This window comes from Trichoplax adhaerens, genomic scaffold (assembly GCF_000150275.1).
Source record: "Trichoplax adhaerens TRIADscaffold_2 genomic scaffold, whole genome shotgun sequence".
In the NCBI taxonomy this organism is placed as follows: Eukaryota; Metazoa; Placozoa; class Uniplacotomia; order Trichoplacea; family Trichoplacidae; genus Trichoplax; species Trichoplax adhaerens.
The window spans coordinates 4,643,863-4,670,466 of record NW_002060944.1 but is presented as its reverse complement, the minus strand read 5'-3'; the positions used below and the strand labels follow the sequence as shown (position 1 = coordinate 4,670,466).

Here is a 26,604-nt window from a genome sequence, read left to right as displayed (position 1 = left end):
CATCTTAATCATGTAAACCGTTATTAATTAGTCATTGCTCGTATCTAAAATATATCCCGTTATTAATTAGTCCTTATTTCTATCTAAATATATTCACCACCATAATCCATCAACTCGATAAGGTGGACGAACACAAAAATTAGCTGTGCTTGAACCTCATCCACTATTTCTGGGTGGTCGTGATAGCGAACGATTAGTTTATGTACCTGATGGCATCATTATTAAGCAATCATCCCTACCTCATGTCCAACTGGGTGTTTTTAGCCATGATCGATGGATAAGCGAAGGAACAGAGATGGGCCCATTTACTGGTCGCTATGTGTCTAAGAATGAAATTAATGAATCAACCAGGAATGAATTTATGTGGGAGGTAATTATGGGTAAAATTAACATTAGTAAAAATACACCTTACAATCAAGTTCGACATCATATACAATTTCTCCTATATATTATGCTCACAACGTAAATAAGTTCAGTCTAAACTGAATCATATCTCGTTATTTATCTACCCTATTCGATACGGAGCTGATTTAGTTATGCTTGCCATTTAACATCCTATGATTTTCTTAACGTTACTAGACTTGTGTAGTGACTTTAGTCTTACAAGGTAGAGTTATAATGTAAACAATTGTCAAGCTTTAAGATCAATGGCATTTAGAATAGTTACTACACTTATATCAGCAAAGATTATGCAGATACGATATATGAATGATATTTATGTGCATAGTAAATTTTTTTCTCATAGATTCGATTATCCTGACATAGTAGGAGAAAACGAACGTAATGCTAATATTATCATCTTCTATGCATATTGGCAGGTACTCAACCAAAATGGAGAATTAAGTCATTTTATCGATGGCAGTGGTGGCAACACAACCAATTGGATGTGCTTTGTCAATTGCGCACGAAATGCATCAGAGCAAAATTTAATCCTCCATCAACATAGTGATGGAACGTTGTACTATAAAGCAATCAAGGATATCCCTCCAGATCACGAGTTATTAATTTGGTATGGCCCTGAATACGCTCAATTTCTTGGAATTCCCGGTAATGAATTGCTAATAGCCAATTTGTAACAATGAATTGAGATTGAAGACGTAATTAGCAAAACAGTAAAATACGTTACAATAGACGAGTTATCAATTATTGTTACACAGTAGTATTTCAAATACTAGTATAGTTTCAACTTCATATTTCATATGACATAAATATTGATCATGAAAATAATAGCAATCAGTTTAGTTAATGATTGCTACAGTACTGGTAGCCCATTCAGTTTAGGGAATCAGCCCTATCATAAGTTATAATATGAGGTGATATTACAATAAAATCAATAAAGTTTTGGATATTATTGCTAGTATTTTTAAACACTCATTCATTATTTTCACCTTTGCTTTCGACATCGATATTCATCATACAAATTTGCAGTCATTTTTAAAAGCTAACAACAGCAGCTTATTCAGTAGTATCTGATCGTTCCTGTTACGAATAACAGATTGCAATAAATCTATAGGAATAACTTTTAATTACTCTTCACGCATATGTATATATATTTACATATATATATATATATATATATATATTGATTTCTTTCGTATATTATCTAGACGTCCAACAATTTGGAAATTGCATGCACAACGTTCAAAAAAATAACCAGGAAATGCCAATAGGACGTATGAAATGTACAATATGTTTTCGCGGCTTCAACTCTCGTAGTAACTTAAGATCGCATATGAGAATTCATACAGCTGAAAAACCATTCCAATGCAAATATTGTCGGAAATGCTTTTCTCAATCATCAACACTTCGCAACCACGTGAGACTACACACTGGCGAAAAACCCTATAAATGTAACGTATGCAACTGTGCATATTCACAACTAGCTGGATTAAGGGCTCATCAGAAAAGTGCCCGACATCGCCCGTCGCTAAGTAGCAATACAACCAAAACACCGAATACCACCACAATAGACAATCCTGGTAATGAATGCGATAGTCAGAGCTATCTTGGTAGTCAATCCGATAGTAGAAGTGATGATGACCCAGAAGAAGAAATCGACGTAACCCAAACTACCGATGTACAAGCAACTCCAACTAGTTCATCTTAATCTAAATCTAAACTAACCGAATACAATGCAACCATGTACCAAATTCATCCTTCATCAAAGGAATGATTGTTCTTATTTGTAAAATTGATGCTGATATTTCAAATAAACGTCATAAAATTTAAAGTATTTGTATCTATTACATAGACTAATTATTCAATACCAAGGATTATATCTAAATATCGTAATTCTCGCCATGCATATACAACGGAAATAAAAGCGATAAAATTTCATTATGAGATGGTGTCTATCAATAATATAATTTCAGTTTTATTGAACTTGATCATCAATTAAACACGTAAGAAGTACAAATCATTTTTCATACGATATCTCAAATAGTAATTACAACAATAAAAATAACATCACATACACAATATAAAGTTTTAAATTTACGCTTTTAACAGATTAGATAAATAATCAATTACACTCATCAACTGACCAAATAAAGAGCTGAAGTTACGTTAAAGTATTCACAGTCATTCCCAAATACAACATAGGAATTCATAAATTAATGTTAATGAAAAAAGTTCCTAAGCTTCCTGTCAATTACGAATGATAGTTCTACACAGGTGTGTTACTATTACTACAACCAACTCGTATTAACTGTACATGCTTAAGAACGTTAAATTTCAAATAATTGCAACAGATCAACTATAGTATAATCAATATACTACCAAATGCAATAATATCATGATTTGATACGGTACCTGCCAGATTGCTTAGTAATTATTTCCCCCATAGATATATCGCTAAGGGACACAGTCAAATATGAATGCCTATCCAAATCACCAATTCTGCTAATTAGATCTGCATTTTAATAGCTCTATACTACTTCAAATCTATGTCAAAATCGGATAGAATAAAAGAGCATCCAGACCAGTCATAGCTTCTATCTGATAGCTAAAATTTTGTTTCAAACATCTTATATACACGAGATACTGTATATCTAAAAGTCTATTTAAGTTAAGGATATTATAGTACGTAGCATATCACCTCCAATACTCAAATTTAGGCGATTAATTTATAAAATTCTAGTCTTAAATTACATATCCAGTGCGAATAGAATCCTACATCCTATACATGTCTACACTTTACCTTATTGGTTAAATTTAGCTTAATTATGGAAAGAACATAAACTAGTGTAAATTATTTCAGATACTTGACCATTGGTAATTCTGCTGGCATATTATTTTAACATTCACTACAAATATGTTAAACACAAAATAAAACTCTGCATCTAATCGTAACAAAACGATCGCTATTCAATCGAATATCAATCATAGGGTGACAACATCTTATCTTAAAAATTATCTATCCAAAATAACTATATGCCGGCTTACTCCAGTTTCAAACAAATGAATGAATTATATCTGATATTGTGCTTTTATCAACTAATTGCATTTCTAATGTATTTTGATCATTTAATTTATCCGAATTATCGATTTATGAAGAAATATCATCCATATGATCTACCTTACTATTACGTAATTAAGTGACTTTGGTTCAAGTTTAAAATCATCTATAATCAAGACTGTGCATCATTATTACGAATTTAACTTGACTGGTCTGATGGAAACAGCTGATACATTTTCTTAAACCACTAAACCATCAAAATTGCACGTGCAGTATAAAGATGTAAAACAATTTGATATAATTTTCAACACCGAATTTTGTAGCATAGGGATGATTAATATAGCAAGAACTGAAATTAATCTTAACTAAATGATTACAAATTAATGACCATTTTCAGGATAAAATTGAAGAGCACCGCAATCAAGATAGATCTATTACGGTATACGAGATTATGCTCCCAATAATAAATTCATAATACGCAGACTTTATGAAAATATGACACTTTTTCAAGAATGTAAATACATTTTTCACCATCACGGATAAAATTAACTGTCCTCACCTACTTGCGTGCTTCAAATGGTCAGTCAAGAAAGAACAAAGACACGTAGTCTTCACGCGTAAGTAACCTATTCTATCGTAGTACTTGCGAACCGAGGAGTCTATAAATATATACATATACATATATACGTATCTACATCTGATATATCATATACGATATAGGAGATAGAAAATCACAATCTAGGGAGTGATAAATGCAGAGTGATCATGAATTTCCCTAATAGAAAAGGTTGATATAACGTGGCTTTCAATATTATTAATGAAATTGAAATATTTCGTAATATTAATATGATAAGAATCATGTAGAGTTAAACTTTATCCGATTGCATAAGATTAAGGGCATTATGATTATACATTATCAATCAACGAATAAAACAATAACAATGAAACTATGTAATGTATGATCTATATAGCACATGTACTATCACTTTTCTAGTATTAAAAAACAGCTAGGATTATTTGGAATCTAACGTAAACTTCATCATAAAAGCTTAGCTAATCTGTAAATGCGTTCACCTTCTAAGGGTTTAAAATTGGAAGTCATAAAACCACTAGAAATGTAGCTCAATGATATAAAAATTTCGCTATAACAACTATTGTCAAGTCACAATGCAACAGTGATTACTTCATCGAATTGTTCGATTACTGTCTCACTACTTCAATAATCCGCTCAAGGCCATCAGGCTTAGTAACCCATTGTATTCTGTGCAGGAAAAGGAAGAATCTACGGCAAATTCTTCTAAACCAAGGAAAATCAATCGTTACGCCAATAAATCTTAAGCAACATCTGATTATCGAAACGTTAGTGCTGCAATGTTATTAACGCGTAGTGGATATATAAAATCATATAGTCATCATAATACGAATACTGACACATGTAGCATTGTAATAATTTCTATAACGTAGATCATTCATAGATTTCGGATTAGTATATCATTAAACAACTTGATGAAACGAATACATAGATAACAAAATGCTATCTAAACTTTGCATAATTACAGTAGCATAAGATTATTATATCGATTCAACATTTGTCAAACATCAATGTAAGTTACGATATACCGCAATGATCAAAACCCTCCTCCCACTGGATAAAAATTATCATCGAATAAATTATACGGTATATATAAACCTGACTAATAAGAAACAACAATGAAAAAGTCTTAATTGTGATCATACTATAGTAAATTGTTGTATACGAATACACTAAGCTTTAAAACAGAAACTGCATAGAAACTCAATTATGCGTATATATATATAAAATATTGTTCTATAGGGCAAATGCATCAACAAGAATCAACACATATATCAACTTATGATATAACAAGGCATAAATTCAACGATCTTTTAATCAAGCGAAAGTGGAAAATATATGAAAGATAAACGCTAAAGAGAAAGGAAATGTTAGTTGAACAGGAAGAAGCAATTTCTACTATCAGTGTACATTAAGCTTAAGCCATCTCCAACAGCTGCCAAACATTATAGCAACTACCCAATAGAGATACCATCTATATGTACCTATAAATACAATTTGGATACTACTACGTGAATGTTCGATATACTTAAACAAAATTTTTGTTCAACATATCGACTGTAGTTATATTCCATTAGATATTAAAGATGCTTACAAGGAATTAAGATATTATAAAGAATAAGGAATGCAACCTAAAATTGGTCATATACCAAATGATATAAAATACTACATATAACAATTTTATACATCCAAACAAAAAACTATTAAGACTTCTTCAACATCAGGAAGGTTTAGCATGTTAATTTCTTAACAATATATATAGAATGACCAACAAGTTCAATGTCCTATTTCAAAATAAACGTACTACATTAATTAGGCAAGTACATTAATACTTACTCCAGGGGATTCTTCTGAAATTAAATGGATACTAAAACTAGTCTCATCAAATACTATAAAGGCATTCAATTGTACAACTGTTGACATATGTCTTATTCTTACCGTCACTGAAAATGTATACTTACCATCAATGGCTACTTTCTTTACTTTATTGGGTAGGATTCATGTGCATTTGTCCAGGTTGCATTGCTTGCGGATTCCCAACTGCTTGACCACCTGCATTTAATTGCGTTAATGTACCTGTACTTGGGTTGTAACTTAAACCTTGTTGACGGTAATATTCGATCCAAGCTTGGGTATAATCTGGCTGGCTACCAGCTTGTTGCGGTTGAGCTGCTAATTAATATTAATATTTGTTTGAGACTTTACAAGTAAATGGGGTAAAAGAACAGGATATCCAGTTGGCATTACTACAATACCTTGTTGAGTTGTTGCTGCAGTTGCCTGGCCAGGATTTGCAGTTGCCATTTGACCAGCGGCTGCAGTTGTTCCGGTTGGTTGATTATAGAAGTTTTGGTAATAATTTGCCCAAGCACTCTGATCTTGACCTGTTTGACCTACAAATTTTTAAATAATTGTACATGGTATTACTTGATGAATCAATCCTGTATTTTCAATTGCAAGTTTAAACAAATCTTCAAATATCTACCTGCAGCTTGAGTAGCTGTACCAGCGATCTTTAGCAAATATAATCAAAATATGAATAAAATATAAAAAGTAAAACATGCGTAATAAAAGTATCTCATCACAAATAGATGAGTATACTGTATCTTACAGGCTGTTGGGGCATCTGAGATTGCTGTGATGTATATCCCTGATAAGATTGTTGTTGTTGTTGTTGTTGCTGCTGTGAAGATGTGTAATTTTGCTGATTTGGAAAATTTTGACCTTGTTGCATGGAATAGGCCATTTGTTGACCTGGCATAGGATAGCCGCCAGCAGGCCTATGGATAGTACAACAATGATTATCAATACAAAAAAATTTATTATAATAATAATAAAAACTTACCCTCCAGGTTGCATGCCTGCTCCACCCTAAAATTAAATTTAAATTCACAATATATCAAAGCTTAAGCTCTCAAGACGGTCCAATTATATTTAAACAATAAAAATTTTATACACATACCATCTCTTCTCCAATCTTTTGCTTTATTATCATTTGTGCATGCTGAATTTGTTGCGGTCCACCTAAGTGAGATAATTACAACATTTTAGATAGGGTCAAAAAGTGAATAATAATTATCATCAAGGGAGTTAATACTATATAGTTATAATTTTTATTCATAATACATCTTACCTCGGACTACAAAGATTCGAGTGGGAGATTCTTGTGGAGTGTTACGATTTAACTCAACGTGGGCTCCCGATTGTTGGATAATTTGTCTTATCGTTTCGCCGCCTTAAAGGTTCATTATTATTATTAGAAAAAAAATTATAAATCAATCAACTATAGTAATATTATGTACAATAAATGTTCCACGTTACTTGGATAATCTAACCTTTTCCAATCACTAATCCACATTTGTTCGCTGGGATAACAACTTCCGCACTTCCACCTTGGCCGCCCATCATACCACCTTGTCCTCCAGGTGGGCCTTGTCTTCGTTTCTAACATACGCACGCGAATGTGTTTATATTACATATAGCGCAATCTTATATTCCGCTGTTATTAATATTAATATTAATTAACGCTGTACCTCCATTATTAGATCACTAATCATTTTATTCGCACGTTGCACAGAGTCATCATTACCAGTTAACATGGCAATGCGGTCTGGTAGATTTGGATTTGAGTCTGAAATAAGAATAATTATTATACTACATGCAAAAATACGAAAGTTGTCTACAAAAAAAATTGAGCTTGTCATATCACCCATATTATACAGTATAGATTTTAATTAGTATATCGTTACCTTCCTTAAACTGTATTTTAGTACCAGTTTCCATTTGTATACGCTTAATAGTTTCGCCTCCTCTACCGATTACGACGCCGACAACGTCACGAGGTACAGGTACCTAACGGTATACACTGTTAGCACATAATAATAATAATGATAATAATACAATGCTAATTTTTATCAAGCATAAGTATAACCTCTAGCATTCCCATTCCACCCATTTGTTTGTGAACAGGAGTACCATAATCATTAGTAGATTGATTACGAAAGTCGCCACCTGGTTTCATCGGCTGCAAAAATTGGTTGACAATTTTATTGTTAATAAAGTAAATAAATTGTTATACCAACGTTATAACAAAAGTTTAATTCTGAATATGGCAGAAAGTAAGGTAAGCCTATTAATACTGTACAATATAAATGTAACACATTAACCACTACATAGATAGGTACCGACCGAGCTTTCCATTTCATGTTGAGTCAGAAAATCAATAATCATGTCCTTCGCTCTCTACATATACAGCAGTGGTAGTAAACGTGTAAGATAATATATTAATTAATTTTTCCATACATTTGTAGATAAAGGCGTCCAGTATATGAAATAGTTTCCTTACCTTAACTCGTTGTGGATCTCCACCGATTCTAAGAGGCTTATCACGTCCAGTAATATGAGATGATTCCTGGACCATTACCATGCGTGTTTGTGTTCGTTCCTGTATAAAGTTGTCAATAATTAATTACGTTATAGCAAGATGGAAAAAGGTTAAATATTTCATCAAATAAATTCAAAGATCATGAAATGTAAAGTAATACAGCCAACCTGAAAGCTCCTAATCATTTCACCTCCTTTGCCTGTTAAATATATGGAAATACATAGAAAGGATTTTCTTTGTTTTAACCATTTTTCAATATGCACACGTCCACGAAAACTCAGTTTATTAAGTTATATCTTGCTTACCAATTACAAGTCCTACTTTATTTGCTGGAACTAAAATCTCTTCGGTTATCTCATTTTGAGCTGGTGGTATTGCACCTAATGGTGCAGCATTTCCCGGCTACCGATAGAAATTACATGTAATCGTCCATCAGTTAATTCTAACTCGTATAATATTAAGGCATCGACTTTGATTGATGATAAAGAAATTTACCATTGCCGCTGGCCCTTCATTAACCATTTGATCTATTAAATATTTTGCTTGACTGCGTAAAATAAGAGTTCAATATAGTATGAGAAGGGATTCAAAAGCAGTTTAATGTAAGATATGACTTCCATTATTCTTTCAATTTAAGGCAATATAAGGCAATACGTACTCAACATTCACAGCAGATCCAGTTATGGTAACAATCCTTTCTGGTTTTCCTTGTGCATCAGCATCTGTTTGAATATACATTGGGAAGGAATTAATTATACCGTAATAATTAGTCGAATCTAGCGATAGTCAGTATCATTATCACATTCGAATTAAAATTTTGTATGTTTTACATATTAATGACGGTATTATTAGACAATGCTTTCAAATACATAATTGGATCTTTCTTTTCAAGAATATGTACTACATTTCAATAGTTCGTACTAGCTGCAAGCGAATAAAAAATAAAACGAATCACCACCTGGTTGAACTTGAATCTTTGCTCCAGATTCCGCTTGCAATTTATTAATGGAATCACCACCTTTACCGATAACTGCAGGTATAATCATGCACAGACAAATAGAACAGGACATAAATTAAAACAATAACAGTACACGTACGTTGTTTGTTAATGATATGATTACACTTTAGCCGATAGAAAGAGAGATGACGTCCAAAACTAACCTAATCCTGTCATTTTATTCGGAATCTTGATTTCTTCCACAACAATTGAATTTAAACCCGATCTGTCATGCATAAAAAAATTTATACGAATACATATTATTGACCGTGAAAAAATTGTTTTTAGCCAATAAAATAATTGATACATTACAATCATTCACAATCGTAGACAATAAGTCGTTCATGTCATAGAATCATTCCAATAGTATCAAATTAGAATCAAGATTAGCTTTAAAAATTACCAACCTTGCAGCTATACTAGCCGCAACAGCTTGAGCTCTATCAATAGCCGCTGCAGTAGCTGTCAATTACCATATCAGAAAAAGTAAAATGAGATGAACAAATTTGAATCGCTTGCGCGACTATTTTTAAATAAAGAGTAGATACCAAATTCATCGAGTATTATTACTATGCATAGTAAATTTAATAGATCGATCTTGCGTTAGTAATATCGTATCAAAAAAGTACTGAAATTATATCGGCTACGACGTATATCACACTAGCTAGCCAATCACTGAACTACGTCGAGAAAATAGTATCCAAATCTCTGAAATGAGTGCATTCTAACCTTCCGATGGAGCTGCTCTTTTGGATGGCGGTTCGTTGGCGCCTCCAATAGTTTTAATGTCTACATAAGATGTATCAAGAAGTAATGAACATTATACATAGATCAATTTACTCTTTTGCTTTTATAAAAACCATCTATTCTTGTTACAATTGTGGTACCCTGAGTATCTAATGGCCTTTTTCTTGTCGAATCACCTGAGAAAAATGAAAATAACATTATAATAAATACTAGTACAAGCTCCCGTCGCTTTGCTGACGGTTTACGATAATGTACCCACTGTCATGAAAATGTACAGTATTTATAGCCCAAATGCAGCTATACAGGATGACTAATTCCATTATTGACTGACTAAAGTAGAATTAAAGCTGACATAAGCACGTTGCGCTTAGTAGTAAATTACGCGGAAAGAGTATTTTTTTGGATTGAAATTTTCAAATTGAAACAATTCAAATACAAGTACCGACCTTCAGCAGAACCTCCGACATCGCTAATACGCGCTGCAATCTAGAAGGAAAGGAAAGTAAAATTAATATCAATTGATGATAAAGCGTTATCATGTATGGACCATATATCAGACCACTTTGATATCATCCTAACGACCGTGATGGATGGTATTGTTAGCAAAATTAAGTACAAGAGATGCTGAAATAAGCGCACAGTACTGTACAATCAATCGTTTTTTGGGTTGGTACAGTATGGTTGATTGAATTGGCTCAGCTACACCATCATCGAACATCAGTGCTAGCTAGTTCATAAGGACTAAATATGTACTAATCATTTTGACTGTAATATATTTACAACTGCATGACAAGCCGTAAGAAATGTATTTGTCTATTTCATTGAAATAACTCCGTTCCTTGCCTTCCAATTTAAAGATTCAACCAGAAAGGGCGATGAGAATGTTTTTTCAACAGTGACAGAGGCTAGCACGACGTACGAACTGTATATTGTAGATCTTACTATTTCAGAGTAGCAATAGTGCGATTGTTTCTCCCGTATTAACAAGTAAAACTTTGATACGATCAAATAAGGAATGATTTTGTAGGTAGGAAATGATTTCTAAAGGGATAGGCGAGAATAATAACCGATATCCTCCGAGGCGATAGGGATCCATACTGCCATTGCAGTCTATGTCTTATCAAAGCACATGTTTTGCATGGTGGCTATTCATTTCTGATCGACTACATGTAGTGTATCGTATACATGTCACTGCAGTGTACAGTACAGTATGCTCTCGTCTCCTGCTACCATAATGACATCACTGACTTACAGTACAGCTCACTTGATCGCCTTTTTTTGACACAGATATAATCATAGCGAGGCAAGAATTCAACTGGGATAAATAGCCCAGTACAGTCATTACCACCGCTCTTATCTACTGTATTTTTATTGGCAAAATATCGTTGTTATCCAATGGCGAATGAAGAAAGAAATGGGATATTTTCTACCCATTTTTCACTGATGCTTTGTCGTCTACAGTAGACTATCAATCTCCAATGGATGTACAATACGACGTATTTTTGCATTTTTTTCCTGATGTACTTGACTTACTTTTTGCGCTCTCTTTATAGCTTCAGCTACTTTATCATCTGCAGCTGGACCATCAAGATTACCTTGCCTAGAACCTTCTTCAACCTTGGACATGTTCTTTTTTTTTCTTTCAACACGACTAGTAGCAATGAAAACGTTCAAATGCCTCGACAGTAGAGTTCTTCAACTGGGATGACAATGAGAGTCAGAGTCTTTTCTTTCTCCACTTGACCAATAAGCATGCAAAATGGAGTCCACTGTGCTACAGTACTGGACGTGAACTGTACTGTAAGGTAAAAAGAAAAAATTGCTTCTACTGTATCATACAGTACTGTATGCTGTAGGCCAAACTATGCCAAACTGTAGCATTGTCGACTTTGGTATAAGATTTGCAGTTTTTACCTACAGTACAGTAGACTGTAGACTACAATACTGTACCGTACGTCCTGTACAGTACTGTGTACGCTAATTGCAAGCCCCCGCGGAATTCTGGTACGGTCAAGAATCTGACGAAGTAGGCGTTGGGTACTCATCATAGAGTTGAGTTTTTTCTCAACTGTACACTGTACAGTACAGTGTACAGTATGCTACTAATCTATTCGATACTATACAGACATAGAGACATACAGACGCGACTGTGTTATTAAAAGAAGAGAACGCAGCTGCATTGCACTGTAGCATGAGTGGACAGTACTGTACAGTACAGTACGCTGTACTGTACTGTACTGTATCATGAACTTCCAGAAATACTGTGTACTGTACCGTGGTTCCAGTCCGCCAAAAATGCATCAGCAATCGAACACTCACTCAAATGAGCAATTGCAGACTTGCAGAACGGTCTAATAGCTATGTCATAGTCCGCCAAAAATGCATCAGCAATAGAACACTCACTCAAATGAGCAATAGCAGGCTAGCAGAACGGTCCAATAGCTATGTCAATATATACTGTACAAAAATGAGGCGGTCGACTATTTGAAGCGTCATCTCAACTGGACCGGATAGCTGAAACGATCCAATCGTATGCATTTTTGTTAGCAGCTTCTTGCTTGCTTTTGTACAGTATGGTATACGATTTCAGTAGTAGCATACAGTATACTGTACAGTACAGTAGTGTAGACTGACTAGTAAAAGAATGGAACGTCGTCCGTCTCTCTTTCCGTTGCTGTTGTACTGGTATAATACAAGCGTCGCTTTGAGTGACGCCTGTATCATTCAGCCCGCTACATTGACTCCTGTGCACCACGTACTTTACGCCTTCAACCACCTCATGTATTATTATTCTATTTGCAACAATAGCGAGTGGTCGACGACCACCCTTTGCCCAGGGTAGGGTTCCATCCATCCAGACTGATACAGTATACTCTACACTATCATTCTTAACCGGTGAACTCTGACCATCTGAACTCTGATCACCACCACCCCTCTCGCTAACCCGCAGCCAGTGGTGCTGGTGGTTAATCTTACTCCTAGTTACTCCTAGTTACTCCTAGTTACTCCCTCTCTAGGCTTGAATGTTGGACGGGCGTAACAGTGATTGGCTAATATGAATTCTTGTTATAGTCTTCTATTGCAAATCAGTAAGAAGACCTTGACTAGATCGCTGCTCCCTTCCTCCTATTTGCCTCTTACTACTTGCAAAGGACGCAATTTTCATACCACAGCATTGCAATTCAATTCCAATATGGCAGAAAATTATTTCCAAGAAATTGGCGCGTTTAACAACATTTCTACTGCACTGACGGTTGGTGCTCCTGGCCCTGATTTATTAATCCATTCTAATGAAGTGTTGAAAAAAGCCACAACACATCGATTGGTAAGTTGCAGAAAATGGATTCCATCCAATTCGATGCCATGGTCGACAGTGACCATGATGACGTGGATGGATCAATTTATACAATTGCAATGGACACCGTATTAGATCTAAATTGTCTTCTGACTACTTTAATGAATGGAGGATAGAGTAGAGCTACCCAACTAGTTCTACTAGTATACATTGGTCACTCGATACGTACGCTTAAAAAAAAGCAAAAAATTCATCAGTGGCATAAACAACTTGTATGCCTTTGCAGTTAGGGTTATTACTGCGTTGTAGGAAGATGCGTAAGCCACTGAATTGCATAATCGAGTTATCAATTAGAAATATTGTAACAACTGGTTAATTAATTCCCTTCCTACTGTAGATAATAGATAATAGTGCCAATGGACGACGTTTCCAAACTCAATCAACTTGATAAACTTACCAACAAATTGTACTCTACCTTGCTATGAAATACACGTACTTCAAACTTTGGCTCGTATCAACCATTCACTTACCGTCGTTATAAAATTATAGCCATTGCCTACATTTTCCCACATTGTATTATACGATTGACTATTCATATTCCACAAGCTTTTTCTGCTTTACAACGTTATGTAAATTACCGATTAGAGACGCGTATGTCATTACCTAAGGTACCTAAAATCTTAAAGAATCACTACAGTAACGACCTTTACCTACTTTCCACTTTGATTTTCAACAATCAAGGGAAACAACGGCTGTCATCAAACCGATCGCATCTCTGCCCGTTGACGATAGAATCGCTACTTGCTAGCAATCTCTAATAATGGTCTAGTAACTAATGCTAGCAAGTTTCCAGAGTCCTGTGTGAAATTGCCACGAGGCTAGTGTGTTTAGATATTCAAAAAAGATTTTTCTACACGTATACTAGCACGGAATGATGTGTGCTTAGCAACAACTTTAATGGCTATTTCGGCTTGCTTTATTAGCTATAGAATTGATACTGTGAAAGCCCATCTTAATAAAATAAATAAATTGCGACTACCCTTTTTACCTCGCCAAACTTCCTGCTTTGTTTACATACCACCATAATATACTCGTAGATCATTATACTCTATGTACTGTACAGTAGACAGTAGTACACTGAGTGTACAGTAGAGACCCTCCAATATACAGTATAAATGTAATTTGTCCAATATTGATAATTAGAATATATGGATCACAATAACTTGAAAATCTCCTATTAACTAAGCAGTCTTTTTTCGAGATGATGCCGTACTTGACATATGAAAATGATTGCGATCCCATGCTAAATTGCTAATAGACAGAACCAATCAAAAATTTACCGGAATAAGAATGCACTCTCGTCTACCTTCATTATGATGTCATAAAGTTGAAAGTCTTATTGGATGTAGTGCGTGCTAATCTTGTGTTATGTTAATCGAAGAATATTCACTTACGTGCTAACAGATTTGTATCCGTTTATAGCGCCACAGTATCAATTTCTTGACTAGATATCAAGGGATTTTTGTTAAGAATTTTCGAAAAAGCATCAAATTGCTATAACAAAACTTTAGTCTATTACGTAATAGCGCGTAAGAAAATACTTTTAACAGTGATACCCTTGATGAATGGAATCGAAGCAGATGGCATAATAAATATATTTATTGTACTGATCGCTGGCTATTACTGCTGTGATTTTTGTAAATTTTCATTTCCTAATCAAGATTAAACCTTTTTTGCAATAGTCTCAACCAGATGCCTGCCAACTCTTGCAATATGGTCTTACAAGAGGCGATGGGAAATTTCCAGTAGAAGTTGCAAAATTTCTTTCTCGTCATTATGGTGATCCAGTATCGAGGTAAAATTTGTTAACAGTAAGATACTTATTTCATACTTTACGTCAATATCAATTAATGACTAAATATGAAATTCTTTACAACGGCTTAAATTTTAGCGTTATATTATGCTGTACGAGACGTAGTTGTAATATTACTTAGTTTATCTACTATATGGCTGAAAGAGTCAACATCTATTTACTTCTGTAAATATTAAAAATATATTAGTGAAGATATACACGCAAATGCTGGAGCTACGCAAGGTGCTGTAGCCTTGGCTGGCCTGCTTCTAAAAAGTGGCGATTTCGTATTCGTTGAAGAACCAACTTATTTCCTCGCTTTGAGCATGTTGCGCGAGGACATGCATTTGAATATTGTGCCGAGTAAGTTGCGAACTTGCACCAAATGTTATCTAATTTAGCTCTATGTCAAGGATAATATTACAAATATAACTATATACTCATACGTACACGTATGATAAATTTTACACAGTGTCTGAATGCTTCATTATCATTTTTGGGTCCTTACTCTCAATTTTATTATTGGATTAATTGGTGAATAATCGTATATTCGATTGCATTTGTTGCAGTTCCGACAGATAATGAAGGGATACAAATAGACACATTAGAAGAATCCCTAAAAATTCACAAAGCCAAAAGCAATCATGTTGTATCTGAAGCGCAACCTTTCTGGTCGATAATTTACCTAATTCCGACGTTCAATAATCCGAAAGGCTTTTGCGTGTCACCTGGTATGATCTCTCGCGTTTGTGCATTTTGTATACCAGTAGATAGAAAATTATACATTTGCTATTGTAAGATTTACCTCGAATTTTGAACTGTCTAGAGCGTAGCAAGCAAATTGTAAGCGTAGCTCGTAAATATGGCTGCTTGGTTTTGTGTGATGACGTCTACAACGTACTCTCGTATAGGAGCGATGATCCTGACAAATTTGTACCAGCTCCGAAAAGACTCTTCGCATATGATGATAAGTGAGCTGCTTTGACGGCAAAATACAATGTACGAAATAAAAATATATTCTAGAACTAAATTGGTACTACTTTATCTCAGATCCGATCCTGATTATCAAGGTAATGTGATCTCAAATGCAACGTTTTCGAAGTTCTTCGGCCCAGGGCTTCGTTTAGGCTGGTATGAAGCTCCAAAAAGAGTTTTAAAGATTCTTTACGGCAGGTAGCGTGCCCCTATTTGCAATATACATAGGCTATCTAATTCACTTTATCATTTAGTTAAATCTAATAGTATAGACAGAATAGATAATCCATGCAGCAGTCGTAATGTATGGTTGTCAACAATTGTAAGGACTGTTACATTTAGAAGAGTTTAGGAAGGTATGACACTAAGTCAACTAAAAATTAAGCTTATGTTGCTTTCTTCGTAGTGGTTATATTCAGAGCGGAGGTGGCTTTAACTCTTATACTTGTGGAATAGTCACTAGCGCTTTAGAAACTGGATTGCTCGATGAGATCTTAGTCAAATTTAGAAGACAGTTTCACGTAAGCTCAAAATCGATAATTAATTAAAAATAATCCAAACGAATGAAAGCATTGAAAAATTTACCAAGTTAAATTTCTCTTAATTGCTAATGCAGCTAAGAAGGGATGCAATTTACAATGCTGCTAAGCAGTACATGCCAGAAGGGGTGAAATTTAACAAACCACAGGTAAATGTTTATTCAATATTACTAATAATGTTCAAATTGCATTCGGGTCATAGATTAAATGATTGCCTATGATTTAAGAATACAAACCAGCTAAATCTTCAAATTTTAATTATCTCTATTCATAGGGTGGATACTTTATGTGGGTTGAATTACCTGAGCATATCAATGCACAAGGTAAATCCTAATTGTAGACTATTTTTTTCTGTCTTTTTTAGCAATTTTATTGTCATCTAATGTGAATTTAACGTAACATTTGCAAATGCTTTCATAACTCTTTCTAGATGTCTTAAAAATATCTAAACAAGAGCATAAAATTGCATTTGCTTTAGGAACAAAGTATGTCCTAATAAAAATACTCTTGATGTTTTGTATTACCTACTGTATTAGTAAGACTTATCAATAACCCTAATTTCTACCTTTATTTCAGGTTTTCGTCAACGGGTAGATTTCAAAATTATCTGCGATTTAGCTTTAGCTATTACGATGAAGCTGCACTCACAGAGGCCATGAAGGCGGTTGCAGCAATCATTAAGCGGTTGATGTAAACTAAAATAATGCGGAAGTTGTGATTTTTATATTTTTAGTCACTTATAAACATATTATATGCTTATATATCCGCTAGAGTATACAGTACTCCAAGAAAAGGTGATCATCTGTTGCTAAGCTAAGATTTTACTTAAAAAATCTAAAGTTTCTATCTATCCTAAGTAACATTCTCAATATTTCGACTACATGATCAATTATATACGTAAATTACTATAATGGAGTTATTACCGTAAATGCAGTCTGTCCCTCCTGAAAAATTGCAAATATTGCATGTGGTTCGTCCCGCTTATGTTTTCTAGTGAATTTACTCAATTCTATTTGCATCTGGAGGTACTGGATTATTTATATCAAATAAAATGCTTTTCGGTAACACAGTGCAAGTTACCATTATGAATACAATTAAAGGAACGTTCGTTGTACAGCCGTTCACATTCTACGCATAAATTTGAAATGAAGGTACATTAAACCTCGATTTGATTCTCATACTTAAATTCAGTCGACTCAACAACGGAAATTAATTTTTTAATTTAAGCAATAAACCCGATAATTTAGCACTATAGTCACTGGTGAATGATTTACAATGACACCCGCTATGGAGACCATAATCACAATTAGAAGCGATTTAATTACGAAGTCAAAATTGTCCAATTAACATAATCATATAGCATCGACCATAACTTCATGTAATACTGTAGAATATGAAACATCATACGATAATACTGTAGGTACTGAAAATAGTATCAAAAAAAGGTTAATAATATTAGTATAAGCTTAAATTTAATTACCAGCGACAACACTTTTTCGTACTACTACACCAGTTAGCACATGTATGTCACGATCATATCTAAGGTTATAAGATATTAAACAGTAAAATCTGTAACGTAGACAATATTGTACTGAAAATGTAGTCTAGACGCCCGTGTAAGTGCAGCTTGATAACAATAAAAGTATACATAATCCATATACAGTATAACATACGCGTGTGTTTCGGTCTCCTAAATATAATTATAGCTATATTTTTCAAAGATCGATACATAAAATGCCTTCACAACAATTCGATTGGACGAAAATTCAACGCGCAGCATAATGGCTAAATACTTAGTTTTGATTATAATTTTTGACGACATCAGCTATTTTCCTGATTGCGTTAGTCAAAATATCTTCTTCATAATAGCTAACAGAAAATCGAATTTGCGTTTCGTAACCACCACTTAAAGCAACCCTATCAATAAAATGGATTTAAGAAATTGTAACACTGCCAATTCTCAAATGGAAGATTTGGAATTAGTACCTGGACGCCGGAAAAAATGCAATTCGATGTCGCTCAGTACACATCTTCAGAATTTCTGTATGGGTACAATATTAATAAAGTAGACGTTAAAGAAATAAGTATGAGCTTTCACAATTTTTATTCCATATTGTGACAACCTTCAGCATTGACATGTAAATCTATCCAGATAAAGTAGCCACCCTATACATTTTGGTAAAGAATATTAAATAAATTTTAGTTAAAGTGTCATTACACTTTTATGCATAACTATTATGGTTTAAGCCAAAGCGATAATTGCTTTGCAAAATTGATTACCTCCGGGATTTCATAAGCTACAAAATCTGGCATATACTTTATTAGAGCATCTTTAATGGCAAGCTTCCGTTTCTGCTGGGGTGCACGTAAATGATGGTTATAGAAAACATGCAACCCAGTAAATTTGAGTTAATTTTATGGCGATACTTGCCCGTAAAGTCGAATTGAGATCGTTTAAGAAATTATCAAGGAAACCATGGTTAATCACCACTTCCATAATGCCATCCATATAATGATTATAGCCGCACGATACAGGACTTAACAATTAAAAAACATACAGCATATTTATTCATTTCGCTTAATTTGTTTTTTGGTAACAAGAAAAGTATTTTATACAAGTCTTTTACTGATATGCATGCACATTCCAGAAAATCTAACCTATACAGTTCTAGCATGTCTATAATTCTCTTTGGAGTTTCCATCCAACCTTTACATATTCCTGGGCAGAACACTTTAGAAAAACTACTATTAGAAATAACATTTCCATAAAAGTCGGCATCTTCCCTGCAATTAGAAACGAGACAGGTTAAAAGCTGTCAAACGGTTATCTTCTTTAATTAAAGCATTACAAGACCAGTATACGTCAACTACAATTAACATCGTTAGCACTGTGTATAACAATTTATCCGAGATGACGGAAGTAATAGATATCTCAGCTTGGTATTTTGTTACGAAATTAAGTCATGTCTTATCATACCGTACGTGACAGAAACTTAAGACATTCCAACGTAGGATAACTGATTTGCGTTAGATGAGAAAATAGCTAACTACAAGTATTTTGTCGTAATCGCATACTTCGTAAAAGACTCTACCCATTTGTTAAATTACATTGTCGCATATTTTTGTGGAGGTCTTGGATACGATTACAGTTCATATAAACTATACCTATTGTATGGGTATACTCGTATACACGTATATACGGAGATAAGCTAGGCCATAACAACTTGCTCCTTACACAATAATGCGAAATTTGACAGCATGCAAAATAAGTTGACTTCTGCTTAACGACAACATTAAGAGAATTATCATAATGTAAATCATTTAATCACCTATAAACGTTAATGTTTTGATATGCAATTCGTAGTGGTTAAGTGACTACTTCAATTACTGCAAAGTCGGCAAATTTAGCGAATCTGCTGCTAATGAACAAGTCATTTATGTATCAATCATATGTTCCATTGAACATAACATATAACCATGCTATATGTAATAGTAAAATTTTTCATTCTACCAAGTACTAACAAGTAATTAAAACAGCAGGTTGGTAATATTTTGTGACAAGACTGATAATTCAATTTAATATTACAATTATCTTGTGAGCTTACAACCTGCAATCGTAGGAAAATAATCTCCTTGGTGGATATTTTTCATCTCCATGATATACAAGATTAGCAACATCATCAGCAAATACCAATAGTTTGTGTCTACGAGCCAATTGTACGAGCTGCCGACAACGATCTGTGTAAAGAAATTCAATATCAACGTGTTTCAACCTACTCTTACGTGTAAGTATTCATTAAATAGCCTTGAGGCCAATATTAAGAATAACGTGGTATAGTATTACCTTCCGACAGGCATCGCCCAGTAGGATTTTGAAAGGCAGGTATGATATAAACCATAGCATTATAGGGTTTATCACTATCATCACTCTTGGTCAGCGAACTTCCGATACTTCTTATCTTTTCTTCCAACTTGTCGATAATCATACCATTATCGTCCATAGGAACTAAAGTTGTCGATAAAGGGAGAAGTAAAGCAAAAGTTGTACTCGATGATGATGATGGATATCGATCAACTCCTTATATAAACGTTGTTGGGATGGCCTTTATGAATTCAGTACAATTTACCTGTGACCATATTGTATTTAAGATGTTTCATATACATAATATTAGAATAATAAGAAACATCGCCAATGAAGATATAATCCCCAGCAGTAAATAATAGATTGCAGATTGTAATTAGACCATTGGTTGCGCCAGCGGTACAGATCAAGTCATCTCTAAATGTATGCGTATAAGAATAGGAATTAAGAAGTTAAATAACTGTGATGAATCATTCTCTATCGGTCTAGGGTTATAGTACACCATTAGAAGCGATTAGACAAGATGAATGAGTAGCAAAGTTCTATCATAACCGATCGGTCATACACATATTTACCGATCGACATGATCGCCATAACGTTCTTCTAAAAATGTTGCCAATTCCTTTCGTAGATATCGATCACCACATACAGGTCCATACTGGAACAAACCGCTACAATTTTCTTCAGACTTGTAAATTTATTTAGTAAGATGGAAGAGGTAACTATTAGTTCAAACCAACTATAAGACGTAGTAGCTAACAGCTAAGAAGCAAAGGTTCAAGATCGATAGTAATTTATAATAAAATGTTGACTTAGCTAGCAAATTCATTCATTCAATCGGTATGGTACAATGTACATATGTGTGCAAATTTTTAGTATTGAATTATCATGATCTCTTGTTTAATTCATACGTTTCAATCGGTCACTACATCTTCATCTTTAAGTCAAGTAGCATGTACACCATTATTATACAGTAGGATAATTTATTAAAGTCATGTTGCGAATTATTACAAACGGTAAAAGATATTGAGACTGTAATAATACAGCATGATCTATCTTGTCAAAATAGCATATTGTGGAGTCAAAGTGATGATGGAAGTTGTATGGTAAATGAGTACACTGTGAGTAGCTGTGGTCGCTATACGGTACTGAACAAAATCGAGCTTATGAAAACTGCAATTCGTCCATTCCTGAATATTTGAGATATAATTCAATTCAATCTGTGCTACTTTGGCAGTACAGTACAATGTATCATTGATGTAATCTTGCAGAAGTGAACGCAATATCATGTCACTAAAATGGCTGATTGCATGAAAAACTAGTCATTTTATTTTATTTTATTTTTATAACTTAAGTGTCTTACTACTGCAACCGATCCGAATAGATGAATGCAACGAACACTACAGTAAGTATTTTAACCCTTAGTGATTATGATCAGCAATAAATTTACCATACGAGTATTCATACTAAGTCTTATGAATTTGTGGAAACGGCTCTTACTTCTCTTAACTACATCTCATTATTCAGAAATTATTTTCCAATAATTCAACCGCAATAAATTAGATGAAGCCTAAAAATTGAATCGGTCTTATTCAACTGTAAGATTAAAAGAGGTTAACAACTTGAATTTTAAGAACGAAATTGATGAAGCGTAAAAATTGAATTTGTCTTATTTAACTGTAAGATGAAAAGAGGTTAACAATTTCAATTTTAAGAACGAAATTGATGGATGTTTGCTAATCATGTTACGCTGACAAATACGCACCAAGGTACAGTCTAGTAGAAGAACTGACTACCGTCACGAGAACTTATTGTATCAAAACTTTCCTACGTTTAATTTAGGACTCGATTGCTCTCCATGGCGTTAACTCCTTGGATCAATCCATGTGGCAGTGTACCGTCAGTTGTGTAGCCATTGGATGTATCATTGCATCATGATGAGTAATCATGATGTCAAAGTAAACTTTCACTTACTAGTTTGATATCGGTCGCTTTTTGGATGATTGGTTTGCAATCTTTCAGTAGCTTGGGCCCTATCGTACCGACTGAAAAATTAAGCAGGCCATCGCTAAAATAACCATTCTCTTGGTAATACGTGCTTTCCATAGCGATGATAGTTATCCGATCGAGTTAATCAAGCTGTAGTAATCACTTTGATCTAGCAGGCGAAGGGAGATGGCCAACTGTTCGTTTTCAGCGCTTGATCAAAGCTAATCGATCAACTTGTTAATAACGCCTTCTCTGTACTACTATAAAGTACAGTAGTACAGTACTGTACTTCTCAAGATTCGTTCAGATAGTGGGAGTGGATAAGTACCGTACTATACAGTAAAAGAAAGTAGGGAAAGAAAGTATTAAGTCTACACTGTCCAAGACCGGCATTCTTCTACTGTTCTGTACAGTAGAAGCAGAATCATCTACCGTATCTACTGTAATTAATATTCACTAATTAATTAGAACCATATTTTATCTAAGAAATGAGGGAGGTGTTAACATGACATGAGAATGTTATCGATAGCTTATTCGACTAGAATTATCTAAGAAATGATTTTATCTATCTATCTTTCTATAGCACTGTACGGCGCTGTATTAATCAGTATCAATTATCATAGAATCCCCACGCATAAGGAAGCAAAAGGTTTTTATCGCCTTCGATCTCTATCATATGGGACCTTCAGTATACCTGTTTTTTTTTCTCAACTCTATGGACCTACAGATATCATAATTATAATTATGATTATTATTATTATTATTGATTATTAGTAGGTGAAACAGTATAAAGCTGTCGAGTTGTGTTGCGATTGAAGAAAATCACATCATTTTCTTCTACAGGTTGACATGTTTACCTGGTTGCTCACCAACTTAAGCCTGTACTTGTTAAAACTTTCTACGGTGGCCCAAAACAGCTTTCTCTTGACGACTCTGACTTATCTTGTAAGGAAAGTACTTGCATTTATCAATATTGTGTCCTTTAGCCCATTTGGGGGCCTTATAACCCTTACTACATGAAGTTGTTTCGGTATGCGTAGGTGTTGACCTAGTGTAGTATTGCAGACTGTACTTGAACCTTTCAAAGAATCTTTTCCCTTCAAAATGCTCCTCTACTATTCCATTAGCGCATTTTGCAAGAGAAGGAAGAGGTAACTGAGCTAGACCTAGCCTTAAAAGCGTCAACGTATTTTGTAAGAGAGGGAAGGGGAAATTTTTAAAAAGTCTCCTACTTTGTTTACTGAACTCTATGAAAAGACTCACACTTCATTTATTTATAGTATACAGTACTCATTCGATATTTATACAGGCGTACTTCGGTCTAGCTACCGGTAGTAGGGTACAACCAATGGGATTCTCTTCACCTTGCAGCATGATAGGAATGCCTAGATAAATTAGTTCTTCTTGCTATCTCGAATCGTTTGAAGCCATAATTCGTACATAACACCGATAAGATATAGTACTGCATATCAACGGCACCACCTGATAGCTGCGATACTGTACTATACTCTTTTGCAAAATCAAATTTAGTTCAAGCAATAAACCAGTCGCTATCCTAGCTAAGAACCGAACCTTCGACAGGTGTAGGTAGGACTGGATAATGTAACATTTAGATTATATATATATTACATACGTATTAGTAAATTACTAGTGAACGTATCAATACAGTTACGATATTAGTATCATACGGTTATCTTATCAGTTAGGCAGCTATGCAATTTATCTGCCCTAATTCCTAGACATTACCAGTCTATCATACATAACAACTATATCTTCAAAGCTATTTTATCAGCTTATTGGGCAGTTTTGATTATTATCAGATAACTTGAAAGGCGATAACTTCAACATCATGAATTAGTGTTAAGGAAAGATCAAATTAAGCCTGTAGCTTAGGCTACAGTAATGTATGGTATTGGTTATTCATTGCAGATGATTGCATAAGTTAGGCCTAGAAATAAGTAATTTTTGTTCAGTAGAATGAACATCAAGCTCATCAGTGCTGCATTCATAACGTTAATATCATTGCTCAATACAGTAAACTAAGATCCTATCGCTAAGGCAACAAACATAATAACAAATTCAGGAAATGATGCCAAGATATCAAATTTCTGCTATCAGTTTTACAGAATAATTTGATATTTTATATTATTGCATATTAATTAAGGATTAATCAATAAACTACCGAGAGCTAGATATTCAATGCTTTCAATGCTTCTCAATTTTAATTAATAATAACTCCTTGCTAAATAATTTTTTTTAGATATAAATAGATAATCGTCATTATAAAGGTTAGAACCGCCAATATTATACTTGTTTTCATAGTCAAATTGTAAAATTAATCCAGTTGCTCTTGTTTACAAATATCGGACTTTAATTGTTCTACACTCAACTCATACTTAAACTACTGATATTAGGAATTATATAATTGTACTACACAAATCATAATTTATGTAAACTCTCAAGATGTACTTATTTATAACAGGCAGGGACAACACGATAATCAATTAATATTGCCAAGCCCGATTTTTTGAATTTTAAACTAAATAAATGCTGGAATAAAATTAACAAAGAGAATCAATCCCTAATCTATAACAGGAGCTCCGTCTAAAATAATATTTATTATCTAGAGGAATGTCGAGTCTGAGTGTAAACTATCATGTAAAAATTGTATCTCACAATATAATTTATATTGGAATTGAACCATGGATCATGTAAATTAGTACCAAATCCAAACAATAGATCATTGCAATATCAACGATGATTCCTATTACCTTTATTTAGTACCCCACTTTAGACCCTCGAACTATAGCATAAAACAGGAATGTTCTACACGATAGATTTGATGAATCATTAGCCCTGATGATCAAGACGCTATTTCAAATACCAACAGCACAAAGTGTTCAACTACTCTCTTATTGTGCAGTTCACATATGTTATTATCTATCCATTTATAAGACAATGTTATGCGATGATAGTAATCAGCTGATGATATTGACCGCCTTTAATCATGACGCATACTGCTAGCTTAGGATTATAACATCATTCACGCCTTCCTGCGACTGTATTGTTGAATTTTGATCTGTTATATTACTACGGCTATTCAATCGTATTTCATTTAAATTATCCAACCATTGGGGACAACTACCAAGATCAAACTATCAATCTCTTCCCAAGTTTAGGGAAAAAGTGAAAACGCTATTCCTATGAGATTGGACAATAAACAATTTATCGATATGAATTATTCATAAACAAGATTATTTAAAATATTGATATCCGCACAATTCGATCAAGCTGAAATAACATATACCCTAACAACAGTATTATGAAGGCGGTTATGAATGCCAGTCGAAACAATTGCGGCAATTTCTTTCTCCTTAAATTCCTTAACTCACTTAAAGATCATTGATCTATACTTCATGATCCAGTTGAATTACTGTAATCAAAGTAAAGTCCTCAGCTTATCATTTCAGAAAAACCGATCAGGTTGGCATAGAAATGGCAAAATAGGAATTGAAAGCAATCAATATAATAATAGTTATTAATATAGCAAACTAAATTATCGATAATTCCCAAGTATGTGTACCATGAGCAAATCTTTGGACCCACGTTGTGTTCTGGTCGATGTAACGCTCTCATGCGAGTATTCACTTACTCTTCTGTTTCATGGAATTATTATAAGTATCTTATTTATTATTTATAATAGCTTTAACTAATAATTCGATTGTTGATAACAATTCATTTCGATAATTTCTTTAGTCTTTGAATTGATCCTGTAATTAATAAGTCACATCTTAAATTTAAATGATTTCTCATAATCTAATGTTTATTTGGTACTTAAGCTAACGCTTGCCTTGTTACTGTTGTAACAGAGTTGATAACTTTAATATCAATAAATTATAGAGATCATTGATCAAT

General features: G+C 33.9%; 4 protein-coding genes across 4 annotated transcripts; 2 read left to right on the top strand and 2 right to left on the bottom strand.

Moving 5' to 3' along the window:
- Nucleotides 1-202: 202 nt before the first annotated feature.
- On the top strand, nt 203-1,924 carry TRIADDRAFT_14897 (uncharacterized protein; the record flags this gene model as incomplete). Its single annotated transcript, XM_002109944.1, has 3 exons — nt 203-370; nt 819-1,047; nt 1,608-1,924. Coding segments are annotated over 3 exons (714 nt in total), but the record flags the coding sequence as incomplete, so codon positions are not given.
- A 4,109-nt stretch (nt 1,925-6,033) lies between these two features.
- Nucleotides 6,034-11,803, bottom strand: TRIADDRAFT_53440 (uncharacterized protein; the record flags this gene model as incomplete). Its single annotated transcript, XM_002109389.1, has 23 exons — nt 6,034-6,221; nt 6,305-6,442; nt 6,535-6,562; nt 6,661-6,829; nt 6,895-6,920; nt 7,012-7,073; nt 7,183-7,284; nt 7,385-7,493; nt 7,583-7,680; nt 7,799-7,901; nt 7,981-8,073; nt 8,395-8,493; nt 8,601-8,632; nt 8,739-8,835; nt 8,929-8,980; nt 9,092-9,155; nt 9,392-9,463; nt 9,595-9,656; nt 9,838-9,892; nt 10,160-10,219; nt 10,291-10,353; nt 10,624-10,663; nt 11,711-11,803. 23 exons carry the CDS (start codon nt 11,801-11,803, stop codon nt 6,034-6,036), a joined length of 1,905 nt encoding a protein of 634 aa, XP_002109425.1.
- A 1,567-nt stretch (nt 11,804-13,370) lies between these two features.
- TRIADDRAFT_53439 (uncharacterized protein) lies at nt 13,371-17,532 on the top strand (the record flags this gene model as incomplete). The annotated part of the gene is made up of 11 exons (XM_002109943.1): nt 13,371-13,502; nt 15,215-15,327; nt 15,533-15,687; nt 15,894-16,055; nt 16,151-16,295; nt 16,375-16,497; nt 16,706-16,820; nt 16,916-16,987; nt 17,113-17,161; nt 17,269-17,323; nt 17,415-17,532. 11 exons carry the CDS (start codon nt 13,371-13,373, stop codon nt 17,530-17,532), a joined length of 1,239 nt encoding a protein of 412 aa, XP_002109979.1.
- Nucleotides 17,533-18,631: 1,099 nt separating this feature from the next.
- TRIADDRAFT_53438 (uncharacterized protein) lies at nt 18,632-24,063 on the bottom strand (the record flags this gene model as incomplete). Its single annotated transcript, XM_002109388.1, has 10 exons — nt 18,632-18,755; nt 18,825-18,879; nt 19,546-19,622; nt 20,447-20,576; nt 20,683-20,844; nt 20,966-21,117; nt 21,276-21,388; nt 22,675-22,798; nt 23,384-23,410; nt 24,005-24,063. 10 exons carry the CDS (start codon nt 24,061-24,063, stop codon nt 18,632-18,634), a joined length of 1,023 nt encoding a protein of 340 aa, XP_002109424.1.
- Nucleotides 24,064-26,604: the final 2,541 nt, after the last annotated feature.